The sequence below is a fragment of the Nannospalax galili genome, unplaced genomic scaffold (assembly GCF_000622305.1).
Source record: "Nannospalax galili isolate Female #2095 unplaced genomic scaffold, S.galili_v1.0 scaffold430, whole genome shotgun sequence".
Lineage (NCBI taxonomy): Eukaryota > Metazoa > Chordata > Mammalia > Rodentia > Spalacidae > Nannospalax > Nannospalax galili.
Window position 1 is genome coordinate 1,644,708 of NW_008328607.1, and position 21,796 is coordinate 1,666,503.

The following is a 21,796-nucleotide window of genomic DNA, read 5'->3' on the forward strand; positions in this document are numbered from 1 at the left end:
TTATCTTGACTCCTGGACCAGCAAGATGGCTCAGTGGTAAGCAAGCCTGATGACCTGAGTTTGATCCCTGGAAGCCCAGTGGAAGGAAAGAACTGACCTCTGAAAGTTGTCCTTTGACTTCCATTTGTGTGCTGTGGCACCCACACAATACATAAAATAAAAATTAAGAAAAAAATCAAATTGAGAGTCCACTTGCACTTTGTGTTTTATTTTTATAACATTGACTGTCTTGAAGAGATCAGGCCAGCTTTATTGTAAAATGTGCCACATTATGGGCTTGCTGATTGTTTCTTCTTGCTTAGATTAGGGCTAACTAAAAAAATTATTTTGGTAGGAATACTAAATAGCTGATGCATGAACTTAATATCAGGTTCTTTCATTAATGGCTGAAGTGGTGATTATAAAAGTTTATTCCCCCTTTTGTAATTAGCAGGCACTTACAGATGATACCTGGTTTTATTGGCGTTCTTGGAACATCATTTCCTTTTCAGCTGGTTCAGATTGCCAAATGCTGCTGAAAACTGTAATGTTTTTTTCTTATTTCTCTATGTAGCAAATTGCACAGAGTTTAAAAGATGAGCAAAAGAAGGTACCATCCGAAGCTTCGTTTTCAGATGTTGGGTTGGAAGAAGCAGAGTCTAACAGTTTAACAAAACCTGGTATGTTACGCTGTCTTAACTTCTAGCATCTATTCATTCAGTTAATTAACCTTATTGAGGACTTGTATCTCTGCCATGCAAAACAGCTTGTGCTTTTCAGGAGTTTATGCTTTCCAAAGTGTGGGGCGGGGGTTGATAAATCCCAAATGTAATTTGGTAGCATCAAATTCCAATGGGATATTCTGGGTATTCTTAGACCATGGAAGACCTTTGGGGCATGGGAATTAGGAAGTACAAGTGTACAAGAGGTGGGGTCATTGTGAGGTATGGGTTCTGGAAGCTGGGGTGTGTTTTTATAAAATGAGCATGACGGTTGGGTTGTAGCTCAGTTGTGCAGCGCTTGCCTAGCAAGTGCCAAGGCCCTGGGTTCAGTCTTCAGCTCTGGGGGAAAAAGGTGTGAAAGAATCAGGAGAAGCCAAGTTATTTAAGTTGGGTAGAATAACAGGCAAGAAAGCATGCCAGAATGGAAGACCATGTCTGCTTTGGGGAAGTTCAGTGGCTTAGTCTATTTGGGCGGAGGAGCAGGTAAGGCAAGCTACATTGTGTAAGTGTTGTGAGATAGTTTCGTGGCCTTTGAACTTCAGGCTAGTACAGTGTATCAGGGTCATTGCCCCATGAGATTTTCATTTTGTAAATTTTGGATGGCTGAGACTGGGGCAAAATGTTAGAGATGTATGAAATAGCTTGGAGTTCATAAGGAACAAAATTATTGAAGAATCGTTCATGAGTGACCTTGATAACAGGCTAGTTGGAAAAGTCAGGTATCCTTTCCCCACAACTGTCAGAGTGACACCAAAGCTCAGTTCCTTATAGGACTGATTAGATGTGTGGTTACTGTAACTCCTTAGACTTTAAAGTGCTCTCTCTCAAGAGCCCCACATTTACAGCTAAGGTATTCAGAGTCAGCTCTATAAAAACTTGGGGCTGGAGAGATGGCTCAGCAGTTAAGAGCATTGGCTGTTCTTGCAGCGTTTGAATCCCAGCGTCCACATGGCAACTAACAATTATCCGTAACTCCAGTTCCAGAGGATCCGACACCCTCTTCTCTCCTCCTCAGGCACTGCACGACACAGGTGCACTTACACACAAGCAGGCATAATAACACTCATACATATGAAAAAACAAAACAAAAACAAAAAAACTTGGACCCTCAAATCCAGACTGCTAAGCAGTCTGATAAACCATTTTATCATTTTTGCCTCTTTATAAGAGGGGAGACCCACAGGAGCTTGAAGCCTTAACACACACACCCTAGTATACCCTGGCCTAGCAGACCTCTTTGACAGTTTATAGAGAGACCAGTGTACATCCCTGCCTTGCCAAACCTTTGTTTAACCCATGCCTGGCATTACAGTGAAGTAGTATGCTGACAGAAAACTGGTTTGGGAGCTATTGCCTTTTTTCCCATTTGAAATATATAGCTGGTTTTTGCCAAGATGTTAATGAGGGATGAAGAAGGGGGAGAGATGAGGGATATGCTTAGAAGCTTGACTCACCAGAATTTGATGACACACTAGAAGTGAGTCCTAGCTGGGGAAGATTGAGTCAGGTGTGTGTGGACAGCCTCAGGGGATCTGTATCATAGGGATCTAGAGTAGTACTGTCTAGTGTGCAGCCATTAAGCATGTGGGATGTAGATAGTGCTTCAAATGTGACAGTGCTTACAGTGTGCCATATGTATGTTAAATGCATACCAGACTCCAAAGACTTAGTATTAAACAATGGAAAATGCCAAATTAGTAATTTTTATGTTAGTTACATTTTATAATATTTGAAATATGTTAAGTTAAATAAAATCCATTTCTTTTTGCTTTTTTAGGGTGGCATTTTAATGTGTGATAGATAAGAGATTTATGACATTATAATTCTGTTGGAAAGCTTTGCTCTTGCTCTAACTAGGGCTGGTTTAGAGATAAAGACTGAGTTGATGATTTGAGCTTGTAGATCACCCCAGGACAGAGTCCAGCCATTGTTAACAGAAATCTGGGGAGAGATGCTGACAGTGCCTGTGTTAAGGAGCTAATGGAGGGAGAGAAGTGAACTGAGGTGACCAAGGAAGAGTGGGCGACTGAGAGGGTGTGATTGAAGGCAGGGGAGGAGGGTATACTTCTGGTAAACAGGTGAGGATGATGAAATCATTAGAGAAAGGGATACTGTTGTAATGCACATAGAATAATTGGAGGAAGAAGACCCTCTGTAGAAAAGACTAAGGATGTAATTCCAATAAAGTGATTTGAAAAGTAAGAAAATTTGTCCCTGGGGGAAAGCATGTGTGAAATAAAAATCTTGGAATTAAGGTCAAGATCATATGACTCACGGTCATTCGTGTGGTGATTGGTATTATCAGAATAGTAATAGAATTTGAAGCAGGAAGCAAAACTCTGAGTCATTTAGCAAGAGGAGCAACAAACCAGTGTACAATAATTTTTTCCCAGCTCCCAAGTGTTTGAAAAGTGAGAGAATGAGAACTCGCCAAGAAGAGGGTTTTAGATGTGGGAGTTGATGGAGTAGAATGGTATCCTGTCAAGAGTGGTGAGGGACCTTTCTGTGAAGAGACCATTTGTCAGTCCCTCAAAGAGGCTTTCTTCTTTATGTGGAGAAGGGAGGGGAGGTGAGGGCCCCAAAGGTTTATGGGGGAGAGAGATGGGGTAGGACTGCAGAAGGATCATAAGAGTTGCCCTGCCCTGCCCTGCCTGGGTGGCTCTGCTGTTCAGGAGAGGTGACCACTTACTTTTGACAGCTTATTGGGGAAGACAGCTTTCCCCTGGTAAGTTAAATAGGATAGTGAAAAATGAGCAAACAAGCTACTTCCAGCTTCAAAGAACTCAAAAATTTTATTTGGGGTTACTTTTTTGATTCTTTCTTTGGAAGGAGGGATCTTAACATAATAAAATCCTCAAAAAAAAAAAAACCCCAAAACTATAGATACTCTACTTCCTAAATATTCTTTATATAATTTGTTTCTGTGATGGTTTTTTTATTTTTGAGATAGGGTTTCATGTAGACCAGGCTGTTCTTGAATTTCTGATCCTCCTGCCTCGGCCTCCTGAGCGTGGAATCACAGGCATGCCCTGCCACAGCTTATGCAGTGCCAAGGGATCAAACCCAGGGCTTTGTTTATGGTAGGCAACACTCTCCTGTACCCAGCCCCTTCTATTTTACGAAACTTTAAAGTAGCTCTTGGTTTGAAACATAGCCTTATGGAAGAGGTTAAAGATTATACAAGCGTTACAAGCTTTTGAAGGAAAAAATGCTTACCAAATTGTAAAGTGAAAAAATTTCTTTTCCTCGTTTCTTTTGTCTTTTAAAGTGAACATGTTAAACCTTAACACTTCTCTCATTTCTCTCCCTTAAGTCTATGCTACATGACCTCCAGATCTTTTGTTAAATTTTATGTGTATGAGTGTATTGCCTGCATGTGTGTGAGTACACCCATGTCATGCAGTGCCGTGGAGGTCAGAGGAGGGCTTCGGATTCCCCTGGAACTGGAGTTAAGGATGGTTTGTAGCCACCATGTGGGTGCTGGGAATCAAACCTGGGTCCTCTGCAAGAGCAGTCAGTGCTCTTAACCGCTGAGCCGTCTCTCCAGCCTCAACCTCCAGATCTGCACTTGCAGATCTAGATTTTTTTTTTAAAAAAAAGAAATAATGTTTATTTTGTAATGTTACCAGTTCATCATAGATAATACTTTTATTTTTTATTATTGAAAAAGTCAAATATGTAGAAAAGTAGAAAAGAAAACAAACACTCAAATTCAAGACTCAGCATTTTATCATAATGCACACACACACTCACTCTTGCTAGGGGTCTTACTGTTTAACTCATGCTAACCTTGAGCACTTGACAAATCTCCCTCACTCTCAAGTACTGGGATTAAGGGTGTTCACCATCACACTAGGCAGTGAGTTATTTTAAAGTAAATTATTGAAACATCAAATAGTTTAGCATCTCTCTAGAATGAGGACAGCTTATTCCATAATACCTAACCATACCATACATAACCATAAATCATTGCATTTATGGTTACATAACCATAAATTAGTATTGTACTAAACATTTAGTAAAGTTTCTTGAAGTGTCCCCTAATAGTCCATATATGAATATTATCTCTTGTCCCAGAGATTTGTACAAGCTTCACCTTTGTGGCTCGTTTTAAGTCTCTCTAGACACACAAGTGACTGACTTTACTTTCAAAGGTGTCATTTTGTTCAGCCACACTCCTCATTGGCTAAAACCAGCCTTTTCTCATCTATACAGTGTTGAGGAGGCCAGTTCTCATCATTTGGGAATTACTACACAAACAAGATCTGTAAGTGATAACAGCTCAGCATAGAAGGCAAGCTGACAGGCAAACCAACTTTGGTTCGTGTTCCTGTTTAAAACTGGCATGGTGGCACACACCTTAATCCCAGAACTCAGGAGGAGGCAGAGGCATCTTATGAGATGGAAGCCAGCCTGGTCTCCAAAGTGAGTTCTAGGCCAGCTGGGGCTACAGGGAGACCCTGTCTCAAAAAGACAAAAAAAGGGGCTGGAGAGATGACTCAGCGGTTAAGAGCACTAAGGGCTCTTACAGAGAACCTGGGTTTGTTTTCTAGCACCTACATGGCAGCTAACAACTGTCTATAACTCCATTTCTAGGGAATCTGATGCCCTCTTCTGACCTCCACAATAACATGGGTGTACTTACATACGTGCAGGCATAAAATTATTCACATTAAAAAAATAATAAGCCGGGCGTGGTGGCACACACCTTTAATCCCAGCACTCGGGAGGCAGAGGCAGGCGGATCTCTGTGAGTTCAAGGCCAGCCTGGTCTACATAGTGAGTTCCAGGACAGCTGGGGCTACAGGGAGACCCTGTCTCAAAAAGACCCCCCCCCAAAAAAAAATTGCTTTGCTTTAGCCAGGCCTGGTGGTACAGGTCTGTAATTTAGCTAGTTGGGAGACTGAGACAGGAACTCATAGATTGAAGGCCTGCCTGGACTACAAGTGAGTTGAAGGTCAGCCTGAACAACTTACTAAGACCCCGTCTCAAAATTTAAAACGCTAAAAAAGGGGGGGCAGGGTTGGGCTAGAGCTCAGTGGTGGAGTGCTTGCTCAGCATGTGCAAGGCCCTGTGTTCAGACAGACCCCAGTACTGGGGTTGAAAACTGTTTTCTTGTCATTCTCCTGCATCCATTTTGTTCCCACTTACTTTTACATGGTGACGTATGGATCTGCCTTGTAGAATCTGGTTGTATTCCATAATATAGATACGGAACTTTTTCTGTTTTTAGTTATTTTATAAAAATTATTGATCTCAATTTGGGAAAAATAACTTGGGTTGAGCATACATACAGGCATGGAATGTATGTGTACTCCAGTTGTTCTTAGTTACCGTCTTAACCCCCACCTGTCACTGCTTTAGATTTCTTAGCTCATTCTTGATTAAAGATGAGGCGGAGAAAATTGATGACTTCTAGCTGTTGATAGCCAATGAGAAAAAAACTAATTAATAGTTGACACATAAATTACTGTATGACGGACACCATTTCCATTTGGGTTTTAGGTTCAACAGATTCCCTCAATCCTAGACCACAGACCACGATTTCTCCAGCAGATCTTCATGGGATGTGGTATCCCACGGTTCGAAGAACGCTTGTCTGTCTCTCCAAATTGTATAGATGCATAGATGTATGTGTGTATTTTATCTTTACTGTGAATTGCTTATTCTAGAATTTGCTTGGAATATTTTAAAATTTTAATTTAAGAGGTTAAGGGCAATATTTTGTGTTACATTCTTAGAGTCAGGATTTTTAGATATGGCAGTATCCTAGTTAGCTTTCTGTTATGGAGATACAATACTCTGACCAAAACCAACTTGGAGAGGAAAGGGTTAATTTGACTTACATGTCTTGATCACCATTGATTTTTGAGGGAAGCCAGGGCAGGCACTCAGGGCAGGGCCCTGGAGGCAGGAGTGGAAGCACTGAACATGGAGGAATGCTGCTTACTGGCTTGCTCCTTCTGACCTATGCTCAGCCTGCTTTTTTTGTTGTTGTCGTTGTTGGGATTTTTTGTTTGCTTGCTTGTTTGTTTGTTTCTGAGGCAGAGTCTCCCTGAGCCTCAGCTGCCTGGAACTCACTATGTAAACCAGGCTGGACTCAGTCTCACTAAGCTTCAGCTGCCTCTGCCTCTTGAGTGCTAGCATTAAAGGCGTACACCACCGTGCCCTGGTATGCCTGCTTTCTCATACAGCGCAGGACCACCTGCCCAGGGGTGGTTCCAGTCACACTGGGCTGGACCTTCACATATCACTCTCCAATTAAGAAAATGTCTGTGTTGGATAGCTTTAGTGTCAATTTGACAAACCTGGGTTGAGGGAGCCTCAATTGGGGAATTGCCTCTATTGGACTGGCCTGGTGCCATGTCTGAGGGGCATCTTCTTGATGAGTGATGTGGGAGGGCCCAGCCCACTGTGGGTGGTGCCACCCCTGGGCAGGTGGGCCTATGTTGCATAAGAAAGCAGGCTGAGCAGGGGCCAGGGAGCAAGCCAGTAAGCAGCATTCCTCCATGGCCTGTGCTCTAGCTCCTGTCTCCAGGTTCCTGCCCTGAGTTCCTACCTTGGGCTCCCTGATGAACTTCGACCTGGGAGATGTAAGCTGAATAAACTCTTTCCTCCCCAAGTTGGTATTGGTCAGAGTATTTTGTCACAGCAATGGAGAAACAAACTAAGACAGTCTCACAGATGTACCCACAGGCTGATCTGAGAGAGGCAGTTCAGTTCCCCAGCTGTGGTTTCCTCTTTCCATCTGTGTCAAGTTGGCAAACGAAGCTATCCAGCACAGGCAGTGACTGTAAGGTCCATTTGATTCAGGGAGTCCTTGAAATTGTGGGTAAACTTTTACCATATATTTGTATTTGTGTCTTTCTGAGGATTGGGGCTCAGATTAGTTTTCATCAGTTTTTAAAAATAAGTTTAAAACTACTGATTAATTTGTGTGCTATAGTTTCTGTGTGAAAAGAGATGTAGGAATGTTAAACAATATATCAGGTGTCACATTTAGTATTACATTCAGCTGCTGTAATCTATTTTTTGTTGTTGAGACAGCTCAGCCAGCATTTTTTAAATTTAATTTTTTTTATGTGTATGAGTGTTATACCTGCATGTGTGTAAATGCATCTGTGATGTGCAGTGCCCATGGAGGACAGAAGAGGGTGTCAGACCCCCCTCAAACTGAAGTTACAAATGGTTGTTAGCTGCCATGTGGGTGCTGTGATTCTTTTGTAAGAACAGCCAATGCTCTTAGCCACTAAGTCATCTCCAGCCCATCAGCCAGTATTCTTAACAGTGTTGAGATTGCCTATGTTTCTAGCCATGAGCTAGGTTTAGTTACTTGCTGAAGTCAGTACTTTTTTTTTTTTTGGTCTTTTTGAGACAGGGTCTCCCTGTAGCCCCAGCTGGCTTGGAACTCATTATGTAGACCAGGCTGGCCTTGAACTCACAGAGATCTGCCTGCCTCTGCCTCCTAAGTGCTGGCGTTAAAGGCATGTGCCACCACGCCTGGCTGAAGTTAGTACTTTTTAAAAGCACTTTTTAAGATTTCATTAGTTTTTAAAAAAATATTTATTATTATTATTTTTATGTGTATGAGTGTATTGCCTGCATGTACGTAAGTGTACCTCTTGTGCAATGTCCACGGGGATCAGAAGAGGGCGTTGGATACCCTGGAACTGGAGTTACACACAGTTGTTAGCTGCCATGTGGGTGCTGGGAATTGAACCCAGTTCCTCTGCAAGAGCAGCCACTTAACCACTGAGCCATCTCTCCAGCGCCATGATTCTATTTCTTGATTGATGCATATTGAAGAGAGAAGTGATGGCATACAGCAGTAATGTAATGAATTGTCCAGATGCCATTACTGCTTAAGAATGTGGTTCTAAGCCAGGCGTGGTGGCACATGCCTTTAATCCCAGCACTAGGGAGGCAGAGGCAGGGGGATCTCTGTGAGTTCGAGTCCAGCCTGGTCTGCATAATGAGTTCCAAGCTAGCTGGAGATATAGAGAGACCCTGTCTCAAAAAAAAGACAGTGATAGTCATGTATATAGAGATTAGAAATGTATGTGAAAACGTCTCAATGTCAATTGCTTTGGAATGAATTTTTCTGCTCCATACTGCAGAAACAAGGTCCCATGGGGGTCCTTCACACTGATTTAAACTGTGGTTCATGAACTGGCTTGCGGAGGATGGCAGGACAACATTTGACCATCTTTGCTTCTTCAGGTTCCCAATTAGGCAGGGAATAATGGGAAGAGACCAGGATTGAACAACTCTACAGTAGAGCTAGTAACCCAAGGGAAATGTGCAGGAGTCATGTTCCACACAAACCCTTTGTTACCCCAGATCTTAGTGAATAAAACCTCTGAGGGTGCTGAACAGGGACTTTAGCCAAATGATAAGTAGGCCCAAGTGGTTCTTCTGCCTGGTTTTGTCTTAGACCTCAGGCTTACCTATTATTCTTTTGTTGTGTTCTTTTATATTTTTTTAGACTGGATCTCACTTTGTAGCCTATATGGCCTAGAACTATATAACCCAAACTGGCCTTGAACTCCGAGCAACCCTGCCTCAGCCTCCTAAGTTTTAGGATTACAGGTATGAGCAACTATGCCTGTGAATGAAGTATGAATCTTTTATTTCATTTTTCCTTTTTTCTCCCCCAGACAAGGTCTCATGTAGTCCATGCTGGCTTTTTCCTTGATATGTAACTGAGGTGGGCCTCCACCTCCCAAATGCTGTGATTATAGCTGGGTACCACCAGGCGTGGCTCTACTTAATTATGTTTTATTTTATAAGAATTTCACCACTTTCCTCAAAATACTCTTTATTTATACACAGTAATCTATAATTTACTGGCACTTTGTCAGTTTCCTACTGTTAACAATTTAGTTATTTCTAGTTTTGAGGGCTTTTTCCTGTTTAAAATAATACTGCAATAGAGTCATGTATACTAATTTTAAAACACTAATTATCGATTACCTGGGATAGATTTTTTTAGAAGAGGGTTCACTCAGGGTTTGTTTTATAGTTATTTTTGAGCTTTTAAACAGCCCACTAAATAGATGTGGTGGTATGCATCTGTAAGCCTAGTACTCTGGAGACTGAAGAAGGAAGGTCTGGAGTTTGAGGCTAGCCTGGGCTATATAGCAAGCCCTAGCCCACCACAATATGAGATTATTCTAGAGTGAGGGCTCTGTGAGGTTAACCCTGCCTCCCTAATTGATACTCATATTTTCTAGCAACCAGTACAGTGCTAGGCATGAGCTGGTGCTAGTATGGATTTATTAAAAGGCACTTGAGTATTTTCAGACATGAGTGTACGTTACAGAACCATGTGGTGGTCCAGAGAAGTTGAATTAGCATAGAAAACTTGAGGGAGTATGGCTCAAATAATAAATTAGTCCGGTGTTGGAAGGGAAGTAAGCACTGTTCTCTGTCTCAGGGCCCTTGTGTTTTGTGAACTGCCACAAGCTGATGGTTCTCTCTTATTCCACCAGAGGGCGGTGTTCCAAGGATTATCACAGGAAGCATTGTCTGCCTGCATTCAGTCCTTACTAGGAGCGTCAGAGTCTATCAGCAAAAACAAGGTTTGATGAAACATTAGGTGAAATTTTGTTACCTACAATAACATTGTGCAATATGACATTTTTTTTTTTTTAGGCACAGAAATTTAAAGCCATTTGGAAGTAAAATTTGTTCATAGGAGTGAATTTTGAGGCCATTTGAAAGAAGCTAGTATTTCATTACAGTGCTCACTAAAGACTGCACTAAGAGAGTCCAACTTTGCTAATGTACCAGAAATGGTACTAAGGTTATAAATACTACAGGGAAAATAATACGGCTATTTCCCTGGAATACCAATAGCCTGTTCTCAAGGAAACATTAATTTTATCATCCTTCCAGTGTTTTAAATAGTTGAATGACCTTACCTGGAGGAAATTAGCCACTCACTTTTGAGGATAGGCAATATGGCCCTTGGTTGTGTGACTAAAAGTAGTTGCTGTGACTGTGGCTTAAGGTTTTTAATTAGGATGGGCTCTAGGGCTGGGAGCTCTGGTACGTACGTCCTTCTGCAGCTGCTTTAGGAAGCGGAGTGTGGCCACTGGTGTTGCTCTACTTAACTCTCTACTTAATACCTGGTGCCTATAGGAGGGAGCTGTGTAGGCTTTTTGTAGCCAAAAGGTCATTGTTGTCTTCAGTGTTCAAACTCAATTTCTAATTTCAAAGCTTTACATAAATTAAAAAATAAAGTATCCTGAGGCTGGAGAGATGGCTCAGCAGTTAAGAGCACTGGCTGCTCTTGGAGAGGACCCGGGTTCAATTCCCAGCACCCATATGGCGACTAACATCTGTTTGTAACTCCAGTTCCAGAGGATCTGATGCCTCCTTCTGACCTCCATGGGCACTGCACAACACAGATGCACTTACATACATGCAGGCAATACACTCATACACATAAAATAAAAATATAAAGTATCTCGATAAAAGAATTTGGTATCTTGTTACCAGAAAAGCCCTACCTTTGTAAGGACCACTATATATACTCTACTGTTCATGAATGGAGAGTTGAAGTAAAATTTCCCTGTAAGGACTGAAAGAGTATGGAAAACCAAGGTAGAGTTCTAAATACTACTTGCAGGTCTGTCCTCTGACATTTTTATAATTGGTGAACATTTAGGAATTGTGCCTAAATCATTGTGGAAGTGGTTAACTAAAATTTGGGGCATATTCTGTATGGTGGAATATCACACAGCTGCTAAACTTACAGAAGTAAAACAATAAAACGTAGCTTAAACATATTAAGACAAAAGACAATATAGAACTAAGACACAGAATATGACTATGTAGTAAAAAAACCACCATGAAGCAAGTAGGTGGCTAGGTGATCTCTGCCCTTATTCCCTGCACATTTCTTTATTTCCCAGATTTTCTCCAATGAGCATGTGTTTTTTAGGTCATTAGGAACAAAGAATTGCTTAGTTAAGGAGAGGGTCATTTGCTTGCCTTTTGTGCTACTGTCTTTTCTTTGAGCCCTTTGAGCCTCTGTGCTCATTTACTGTAGGCCGTCTTCTTTATGTAATTCTGTTTCCTACATGTTATGAGGGGTTTAGGAATGTATGAGGAAGCCTTCAGTTTGCTAAGCATTAGCTTGTTTATTTACATGGCTCAGATTTTTGCCTTTCAACTTAGAGAGTTTTTCTAGTTTTTTAAGGTAAGAACTTACTCTTACATACTTAATTTACTATATAGACTAGGTACTCAATTTAACATGATACTACTATTTGCTGGGTAACAATAGCTTTAATAAAGTAAATGAAATCTTAAAATGATACTATTTTTGCTGTCAAAGTTGCTATTTTAAAGAAAGGGCAAGTTGCCGGGTGTGGTGGTGCATGCCTTTAGTCCCAGCACTTGGGAGGCAGAAGCAGGTGAAGCTCTGTGAGTTCAAGGCCAGTCTGGTCTACAAAGTGAGTTCCAGGCCAGCTGGGGCTACAGGGAGAAAGACAAAAAAAAAAAAAAAAGTAACATTTTATATTTATCTTATACTCTGTTTCCCAATACAAAGTGAATTTCCATTGTGTAAGTCATTTTTATATTGACTATGTTTATTTAAAATGGCAGGAAATAGAGATTAGGGATATGTCACTTTGTTTACAAATACCTTGCCTTCCTGAAAAATAACTTTATTTTTTCCTAAGGTAATATGCAAATTTTATTAGAAATATTTTCAAAATAAGATTCCACCTTGAGGAATAGGAAGGAGCAACTACAACTTTGCTTTTATTAATATTCAGACTCCTAACATGAGAATTATGATTCATTATTGTTCTGAAACTCAGAGCTTTGGTCTCTGCTTTGGTTACAGGGCCCTTGAAGATGGTCTTGAGATGTCAGAAGGGTTTGTGTAGGGAGTTAGGGCTCCATTGGTGTCAGGCTAAAGCAGGATAGGCACGGTAGGCTGTTTTACACTTGGAGACTCCTTTTTTACTTTTGTATAAATAGGAGTATACCTGGTACTGTGGATATTGAAACCACATGGACCAAATGGGAAAGATGCCCTCCTAAAGCGAGACCAGAAGGCTGTGAGATGGCAGAGTTTGGCTCATAATTTGAGCTTTTCTCTTCTGTTTGGTTCTTGCATCATCTTTCTACTTCCCTGCCAAGTTAAATAGACTAGACTTCTCTTCCTAGCCTTTTGTGTGATTGCTTTCTTGGAATCAGTAGAGCAAATGATAATGTTGAGAGTTTAAAGCAAGAATTTCCCAAAGAATTCTGACATGAGTAACCTAGAGAAAGTTCATTGTACAGCAAAACAGTATTGGTAGCCTAAGGCTATGAATTTAAATGGATTAATGTTGAGTAATAATGTGTTCTGTATGCTCATATTTTTATTTAAACTATGATAATATCCATTTTTGTCTTATAATTTAGACTCAGATTGATGGACAACTTTTCTTAATTAAGCACCTTTTGATTCTTCGAGAACAAATTGCTCCATTTCACACTGAATTCACCATTAAGGAAATTTCCCTGGACCTCAAGAAAACTAGAGGTACTTTGTTGCCGTGGCTGGCACAGTTGGGTGTGTTTTACCTTTCCAGGTGTGTCAGCACAGGCTACAGGTTTATTTTATGTTCATCTGCAATTTCTTTTGCATGCTTTGCTTGCTCAATATGTTACTTATTCATACTAAACTGAGCTGTCGGTGTCCTAATTACTTCTAATTTGTTGTATTTTCTTTGTGAAGAGAACTTTATCTGAATATTTCAACTCATAATACAGTATCACTTCTCCTAGGCCCTTCATATTACCATAAGCAGCTGTAAGATAAAAAGTCAGTATAATAAACACTTATAAGCTAAATGGCATGTGTCAGCAAATTGGAATGGTTTTTAAGCATTGAGTAGAGTTTGTTAGTTTATGAGAATTCAGGAAGCCATAGTAAAAATGAAATACTTAGCTAAGTATTTGAAAGTCTGGTTTTGTTCCTGACTCTTGTGTAAACATGAATGAGTATGTGGAGGATTTTGCTTCTCTACTATTTCCCTCCTATGTAAAAGGAACAACAAGGAAGTGGTACCTTCACTGGGTTATCAAGATCATTAAGAATGGAAATGAATGTGCATAAGATAACATCAAGTTGGTGATGCTTAAGTAAATTTAAAGTTATTGTTAAATAAGGTGGTTGTTAAATATGTAGAATTTCAACTCATCTTGGGAAAGATGATTCACTTGACTTAATGATTGGTTTCTGAATTACCAAGAGATGATTTTTAAAAGATCAAAGTAGGTGCTGTCTGAATCATTGACTTTAAGTAGTTAAGGGCATATCATAAACAAAATTTGTTTCTCTTACAAAATTATGTAAGCTTTATTTTTCTTAATAATTTCCGAAAGATTTAAGCTCTTATTCCTTAAGGCATCTATTTATCTAATGAATCAAATTGTCTTATTCTTGAGGCAATTGAGGGACTAGTGATACAAATTACTTTTTGTGTTCTATGGTTCAGAAAGTGCCATTTCTGTGCTTATCTGAAAGTGAGGACTCAGTTTAACTTAGCTGAGCTCCATCTTGGCTTCTTGAGTTATATTACAATAATTGGCCCATTTTCTCCTAACATTCCCATGTATCCACCACAGTAAATCCTTTTGTTTCTGTCAAGCCTGTGGATGTTATTTGTAAAATTCATCATTTTTATTTTTGAATAGGAGTCAGATTTTCTGAGTTCTGCTTTTAAGAATGCTTACTTTTTAAAAGTATTTGCACAAGGAACTTATGTCTCCCGACTCTTTTGGTTGTTTTCCTTCTTTCAGTGTGAGACATGAGAATGGTGCATCGGACCTTGAGGAATTCATGATTGATAGTCTGTTATTTAGGTGATAGAGTACAGCAGGGCTAATTTACTTTTATTTATTTCTAATTCATACATGGCTGTCACTTGTTTCTAATGTAGATCAACTGAGATGTGAGAAAACGAGACAAAGATTTTTGCAAGATTTTTTTTTTTTTGCCAAATATTATAAAACTTATGTAAACCACCATGTGGTGATTTGTTTCTATTTATTGCAAACAGTCTTTGGGATTTCTACTGTGAGTACTGAATCTAATAGAGGTTCTTTTTCATTAAGACCTGGTTCAAGGCAATAGTTGTTATTATGGCATGTGCTTGAAAGATACGTTTGGGAGCAGCTCATACTTTGCTTTCTTTAGTCTGGCAAAGCCAAGCCATGGTCTCTTTTTAAGCTGTCACTTAATAATACTTCCTGTCTTCACTTTTAAGCCTCTAACCTCTCATGACTAATGTTATATCTTATTGCATTTGAACATCAATGAGACCTCAGTTAGTACTTGGCATAGATTCTAGTCTGGAGGTTAAGGGGTAAATATGTCCTTTTGGTGTTTTCTTCCTGGCTGACACATTAATTTATTCACTGTACTTCAAGTGAGTAAATTTCTATGCCAGCCAGGATCATAACAAAGAAGCTGGGTAAGTATGAACATCTAAAGGTAAAGTAGTAGAATTTTATTTATTGTACTGTCTATAATTTTTCTTTCTTTCTATAAATAGATCCTTGTGATTAATAGTCATTTTGCAGTTGTGACTTTTGGAAATGACAGTGTGGGCTCTGTAGCTATCACTGGTGCTCATCTTGCTTAACTCCTCTGCGGGGGGCCTGGTGAAGATGAATACCTCCTGGCTTTGTGGCAGTAGAGAGCTAATGTGTTACACAGGGCTTCTCTGTTGAACTTGTACATGTTCACTGGATAAGTAATTTTGTTTCACAGATGCAGCATTTAAAATCCTGAACCCTATGACTGTTCCAAGATTTTTTAGGCTGAATAGCAACAATGCCTTGATAGAGTTCTTGTTGGAGGTGAGAAAGAGTCTGGTTCATTTGTGGTGGGAGCTAAATGGCATTCTTTACATGTCTGGTAATTTCTAGGCACATGAAAATAGAAGGAAATTGCCATCTTTTTCAGGGTACTCCTGAGATAAGAGAACATTATCTTGACTCTAAGAAAGATGTAGACCGGCACCTTAAGTCGGCCTGTGAGCAGTTCATTCAGCAGCAGACTAAGCTGTTTGTAGACCAGCTGGAGGAGTTCATGACAAAGGTACAAATTGACATCTATGGCTGTAATCCTTTACTTCTTTCCTAGCTTTCCTTCTGATTTGTGAAAAACATGTGGAAGAAGACAGTAAGTCCAGGTCTTAATGAGTCTTTCTAGGAAATCACTGTGCTTCCTTATCATGAAAACTTGTTTGCAGACCCATAGTAAGTATGCTTGCAATTTTTTTTAGTTTTGAAGAGGAAGAGTGCAAATACTGCAGAGCTAGTTATAGCTGACCCCTGGTTGGCATGTTCTGTTATCTACATTGTATGCTGCCTGGGACTCTCACTGTTATATGGACTCTCTCCTGGGCCCACTCCTGCGTCTGCATGGCAACAGTTGTCTTTTTGTGTGTGTGACAAGGTCTTAGACCTCAGGCTGGTCTCAAACTCACTATGAGCCAAGAATGACCTTGAATTTCAGATCCTCCTGCTTCCATATCTCAAGAGTTCAGCTCAAATTACAGGGATGTGCCACCACATATACATATAGGGTGATAGGAATTGCACTTAGAGCCTCAGGTGTGCCAGGCAGGCACCCAGCCAATTAACCAACATCCCCAGCCCTGTTTATACATACCATTTGAATACAAGTGTTCCAGTTTGGCTTCTTTGTTGCTGTGGCAAACACTGACCAAAAAGGGGTTATTTCATTCAGCATGCAGTAAAGTGTCCATCGTCAAGGAAGCCAGGGCAGGAGCTTGAAGCAGAGACCATAGAGGAATGCAGTTTAGTGGGCTTGCTCCCTCTGGCTCGCTAAGCTACTTTTCTTACATAGACCAGGCCTACCTTCTTAGGGGTGACATCAACCACATCAATTAACAGTTAAGAAAATGTGTCACAGACATCCTCACAGGCTAGTGTGATGGAGGAAATTCCTCAATTGAGGCTTCTTCTTCCTAGGTGACTCTAGTTTGTATTAAGTTGACAAAATTAACCAGCACAACAAGCTTTATTAATAGTGTGGACTCAGCTTCTGTGTTCAGGCTCATTTTATAAAAAGTAAATATAGGTTGGCACAACTAAATGTTTATGTATAGAGAACATTTTTAGTTTGTCAGGAGACTTGTTTTTGAGTCTGAAGATGCCAGTCTGAGTCCAGTTCCCTTTCATAAGCTGCAGATTGGCCTTTTGCTTATGCAGCTTCTTCCTGGATTTCCCTGTTGGGATGTTTCATTTTGTTTGAATTGTTATTGTGTCTCTGGCACCTGGTGTCATGGAAGCATCTTTTTTTTTTTTTTTTTTTTTTTGAGACAGGGTCTTCCTGTAACCCCAGCTGGCCTGGAACTTGATATGTAGACCAGGCTGGCCTGGAACTCACAGAGATCCGCCTGCCTCTCTGCTTCCCGAGTGCTGGGACTAAAGGCATGTGCCACCATGCCTGGCTTTAGGGAAGCATCTTTATTTCACAGACTGAGAAAGTTTTGCATTGACCAATTGTAAATGGGATAAACTTGTCTTGTTTACCTGTTTTTTTCCTGATTTTTGGTCTCATGATGGTCATTCCTGAGAAAAGTAAAATAAGTACTGGAATGAATATATATTCTGTTAGTTTATTTCCTGCTTGTATTAGCTACTTTTTCTATTGGTGTGACCAAATACCCTAACAAAAGCAAAATATGGGAGGATTTGTTTATTATTTTGGCTCATTGTTCAAGGTTATAGTCCATCATGGCAGGGACTCAGCATTAGGAGCTTGAGGCAGCTGCGTACATTGCATCCATTGGAAGCAAAAAGTGATGAATGCTTGTTCTCAGCTCACTTTCTCCTTTCATAGAGTCTAGGAGCCCATCCCAAGAAATGGTGCCACCCACAGTGAACAGGTCTTCCTACCTCAGTCAACCCAGTCAAGATAATCCTCCATAGGCATGATCAGATCTCAGGGGATTCAGATCTCATTAAGTTGACATTAAGAGTAACCATCATGGAGCTGGAGAGATGGCTCAGCAGTTAAGAACACTGGTTATTGTTGCAGAAGACCTGGGTTTGAATCCCAGTTACCCACATGGCAGCTAACAACTGTCCGAAACTCCAGTCCTACGGGATCTGACAGCCTCTTCCGACCTCCGTGGGCATTGCATGACATGGGTGCACTTACCTACATGTGGGGCAATACATGCATACACATAAATAAAAATAATAAAATTTTTTAAAAAAGGAAAAAGTAACCATTATAACCTACCCCTTGTCAACTTGACAACCATCACATCATATTGAATCATAACCTTGCACTCCTTGTCCCCCAGATCTTGTGCTTATCTCAATACAAAATGCAATTCATCGTCATATAAGTCCTCATGATCTTTAATAATTCCAAGAGTTTTAAAAGTTCAAAGTTGGGGCTGGAGAGATGGCTCAGTGGTTAAGAGCACTGGCTACTCTTGCGGAGGACCCAGGTTCGATTCCCAGCACCCACATGTGACTAAAAACCATCCATTAACTCCAGTTCCAGGAGATCCAATGCCCTCTTCTGGACTCTGCAGGCATTGCATGCCATGTACAAGTGCACTTACGTGCAAGCAATACACATAAAATAAAAATTGAGCTGGGTGTTGTGGCGCATGCTTGCAGTCCCAACACTTGGGAGGCAGAGGCAGGTGGATCTCTGTGAGTTCAAGGCCAGCCTGGTCTACATAGTGAGTTCCAGGACAGCTGGGGCTACAGGGATACCCTGCTTCAAAAAGAAAGAAAGAAAAAAATTAAAAAGTTCAAAGTCCAAGTCTCATCTGAAACTCAAGGCAGTCTTTTAACTGTGAGCCCCTATAAAATAACCAATTTACATACTTCCAAGCAACAGTGGCTACACCTCAGTTAGCTGGTTCTACCCCGTACCTGCAACTTTCCTTGATGGATGCCCCAAAGTGCTGGCATCTCCAACATTCCAGGTCTCCATTGCAACTTAGGCTTCACTTTCACTGTTACACAGTGGTCTTTCAGGGTCTCTTTGAAAGGGACTCAAGCCCTGACACACATTGCCTGGTCTCAACTGCTCCTGGAAACCATGAAGCAGGACCCTATGACTTCATCTAGCTCGTGTCTTCTATACTTGCAAAACCAGTACCATGTAGGTGCTGCTGCCCAGTTCTGCTGCCAATCAGAGATATAGCCTGGCCTCCTTGGTCCATAGCTTTATTGACTTCTGTGTGCTGACTTTGGAGAAACTCTCCCAGGTAGTTGCCTTTGAGGAGCAGGAAACTTCTTCAGTTTAAGCTTTTTTCCTTCAAATGAATTTGGATGGTTGAAAAATGGAGCTCTGATGGGTAGAGTTTTGCCTTCAGGACATCTTTTCTGTTGCCCAGGATTTCCAGACTAGGGAAAGTGCCACCCGAAATGAACAGGTCTTCTCACCGCAATTAACCCAACCCAGATAATTCCCCCATAGATATGCCCAAAGGCCCATCTCCCAGGTGAGTCTAGTTTTCAAGCTGACCGTTAAGATTAGCCATCACATTGCCCCTAGAAAAACAGCCTTTTTCTCAAAATAATTTAAATGACTTATGGGAATACAATACTGTTGTAAATGTTGGGGATAGACATATGTATGAAAACGTTTGAGCCAGATTATTTCTTTTGAAACTTTAAAACCGTTACTACATTTTAATTCTAGAACACTATCCTATGCCTGCATATTGTATAGTGGTTTCTCCCAGCCTCTCTTTTCTAACCTCTTTATGGGCAAGAGCTACAGCATCAGTCTTCCATAGCTAAGGCTATTGTGAGGACCATGGAAGACCATGTGTGAACATTTTATAATCCCAAAGTTCTGCAGAAAGGTTATAGTAAAATAAGATGAATTCCAGGGAGAATTTTTGTTTTAGCAAAGTCTAAATTAAAGCATTTGAAGGAAGTGTATTTCGGGTTTATAGCTAAGCTAAAATTGTTTCCTTCTGGTGGAACCAGCTGATACTAAAAACTCGAAGACTTACATGTAAAAGCTTCTCATTTTCTTTCAATCAATTTGATAAAATATTACAAGCTTATTTTTAGCATTCCCTCTGAAGTGTTACTAGTTTCCTTGGTAGCTATAAATTAAAATTTTTCTTGATGTAATACAAGTAGTAGAATTTGACCTTATTAATTCTTATACTCAAGGAATTATAACTTAGTAGAAATCAAGATAGGAAAATAAGGCAGCATTAAAATGGATAGAGCAGTGTCATAGTGAGACTTTGGGTCTTATCTCTGGGCTTTAAGAAAAGATGGGGCCCCGGGCGTGGTGGTGCACGCCTTTAATCCCAGCACTTGGGAGGCAGAGGCAGGCGGATCTCTGTGAGTTCAAGGCCAGCCTGGTCTACATAGTGAGTTCCAGGACAGCTGGGGCTACAGGGAGACCCTGTCTCAAAAAGACCCCCCCCCCCAAAAAAAAAAGGAAAAGATGGGGCTAACCGAGGAAAGCTACTTCTGGATTTCTTTGTCAGGAGAGTTTTATCCCTACATCTCTAGGAGAACTTTTGAAAGCAATTTTTGAGATTTGGCTTAAAGATAAGTAGATAGTAAACAGATAATATGTAAGTACATGTGTTTTTAAAATTAATCTGGCCAGGAGGATTGTAAATTTAATGCCGTCTTGGGTTACAGAGTGAGTTTCAGGCCACTCTGGGCTATACAGTGAACCCCGCTCCTTTTTAAAAAACATTTTATGTGTATGACTGTTATGCCTGCATGGATGCAAGTGCACCTGTGTTGTGTAATGCCTAGGAGGTCAGAAGAGAACATTGGATCCCCTGGAACTGGAGTTATGGATGGCTGTTAGCTGCCATGTGGATGTTGGGACTCAAACCTGGGTCCTCTGCAGGAGTACATCTCTCTAGCCCTTGTCTTTTTTTTTTTTTTTTTTTGGTCTTTTTGAGATGGTTTCCCTGTTGCACCAGCTGACCTCGAACTGGCTGTATAGACCAGGCTGGCCTCAATCCCATAGAGATCCACCTGCCTCTGCCTTCAGAGGCCAGAAGGCATTGGATCTCCTGGAACTGAAGTTATGGATAGCTGTTAGCCACCATGTTGGTGCTGGGAACTGAGCCTGGGTCCTCTGCAAGAGGGACCAGTGCTTTTAACTACTGAACCATCTCTCAGCCCCATATTCATTTATTTTTAAAACCGTATGTCACAATGAAAATAAAGACATGAGAGAATCGAATGAGAGGAGGCAAGAAGTGAGCCTGCAATGGTTTATATGAGCAAAGGTCTAGACTGCTATGGAGAAGAAATAGAAAGCACAGAAGCAAGGTAGATCCAGAGAGAAGGTGGGAGAAACCTCAGTTCACACTTGTATGTGTCTCTTTACCCATCCTCTGCCTAATTGGCCCTTTTTATGAGACAGCTGGAGTTGGTGCTTAAGGTTTTTCTAGTGAGATGGCTAGTGAGGTCAAGGTCATGATTTAAGAGAAGCAGTTAAAAGAAAATGGTTCATACAATTTCGTTCTCCCCTGTCACACTTATTCCTGTTAGTTTTCTGTGTAGAAAACTAGGTAGACTTAGTGTCTGTTTTCTTAAACCATCATAGCAGAATGAAGAATGACTTTCAAGTCTGTATCTTTAGTATATTTTAAGTGTGCCTTGTCAACCTTCTTTATCTTTCTAAATGCTAACCTATGTTCACACATATATTTGTTACCTATGTATATGTATACATTATAGGTGAAGACCCTCATATAAAGGAAAACATGCCTTTACTTTCTTTTTGAGATTGGGTGATCTCAGTATTATATATTCTAAGTCCATTCATTTCCCTGCAAATTTTGTGATTGCATTTTTCTTTAGAGCTGAATAATGTTCCATTTTATATATGTACCAGGTTTTCATTTTTCATTCATCTGTTGATGGACATCTAGGTTGATTCCATTTCCTTCCTGTAGTATGTAGAGCAGCAATAAACATGGGTGTACACATGTCTCTATGGTAAGGTGTAGCATTCTGGGTATGTGCCCAAGGTGAATAGTTTAGAAAGGAGGCTGGAATACAGCTAAAGCACACAAGTTATGAAAGAG

At 40.5% G+C, this 21,796-nt stretch overlaps 1 protein-coding gene across 1 annotated transcript in view; it reads left to right on the forward strand.

The window, feature by feature from the left end:
* Positions 1-21,796, forward strand: part of Cog3 (component of oligomeric golgi complex 3) — a 62,836-nt gene that overhangs the window by 28,381 nt on the left and 12,659 nt on the right. Inside the window, exons 14-19 of the mRNA XM_017796695.2 lie at positions 554-659; positions 6,207-6,331; positions 10,193-10,282; positions 13,128-13,248; positions 15,484-15,572; positions 15,679-15,813. Of these exons, the coding sequence (XP_017652184.1) occupies positions 554-659; positions 6,207-6,331; positions 10,193-10,282; positions 13,128-13,248; positions 15,484-15,572; positions 15,679-15,813 (666 nt within the window). The remainder of the gene's footprint in view (positions 1-553; positions 660-6,206; positions 6,332-10,192; positions 10,283-13,127; positions 13,249-15,483; positions 15,573-15,678; positions 15,814-21,796) is intronic.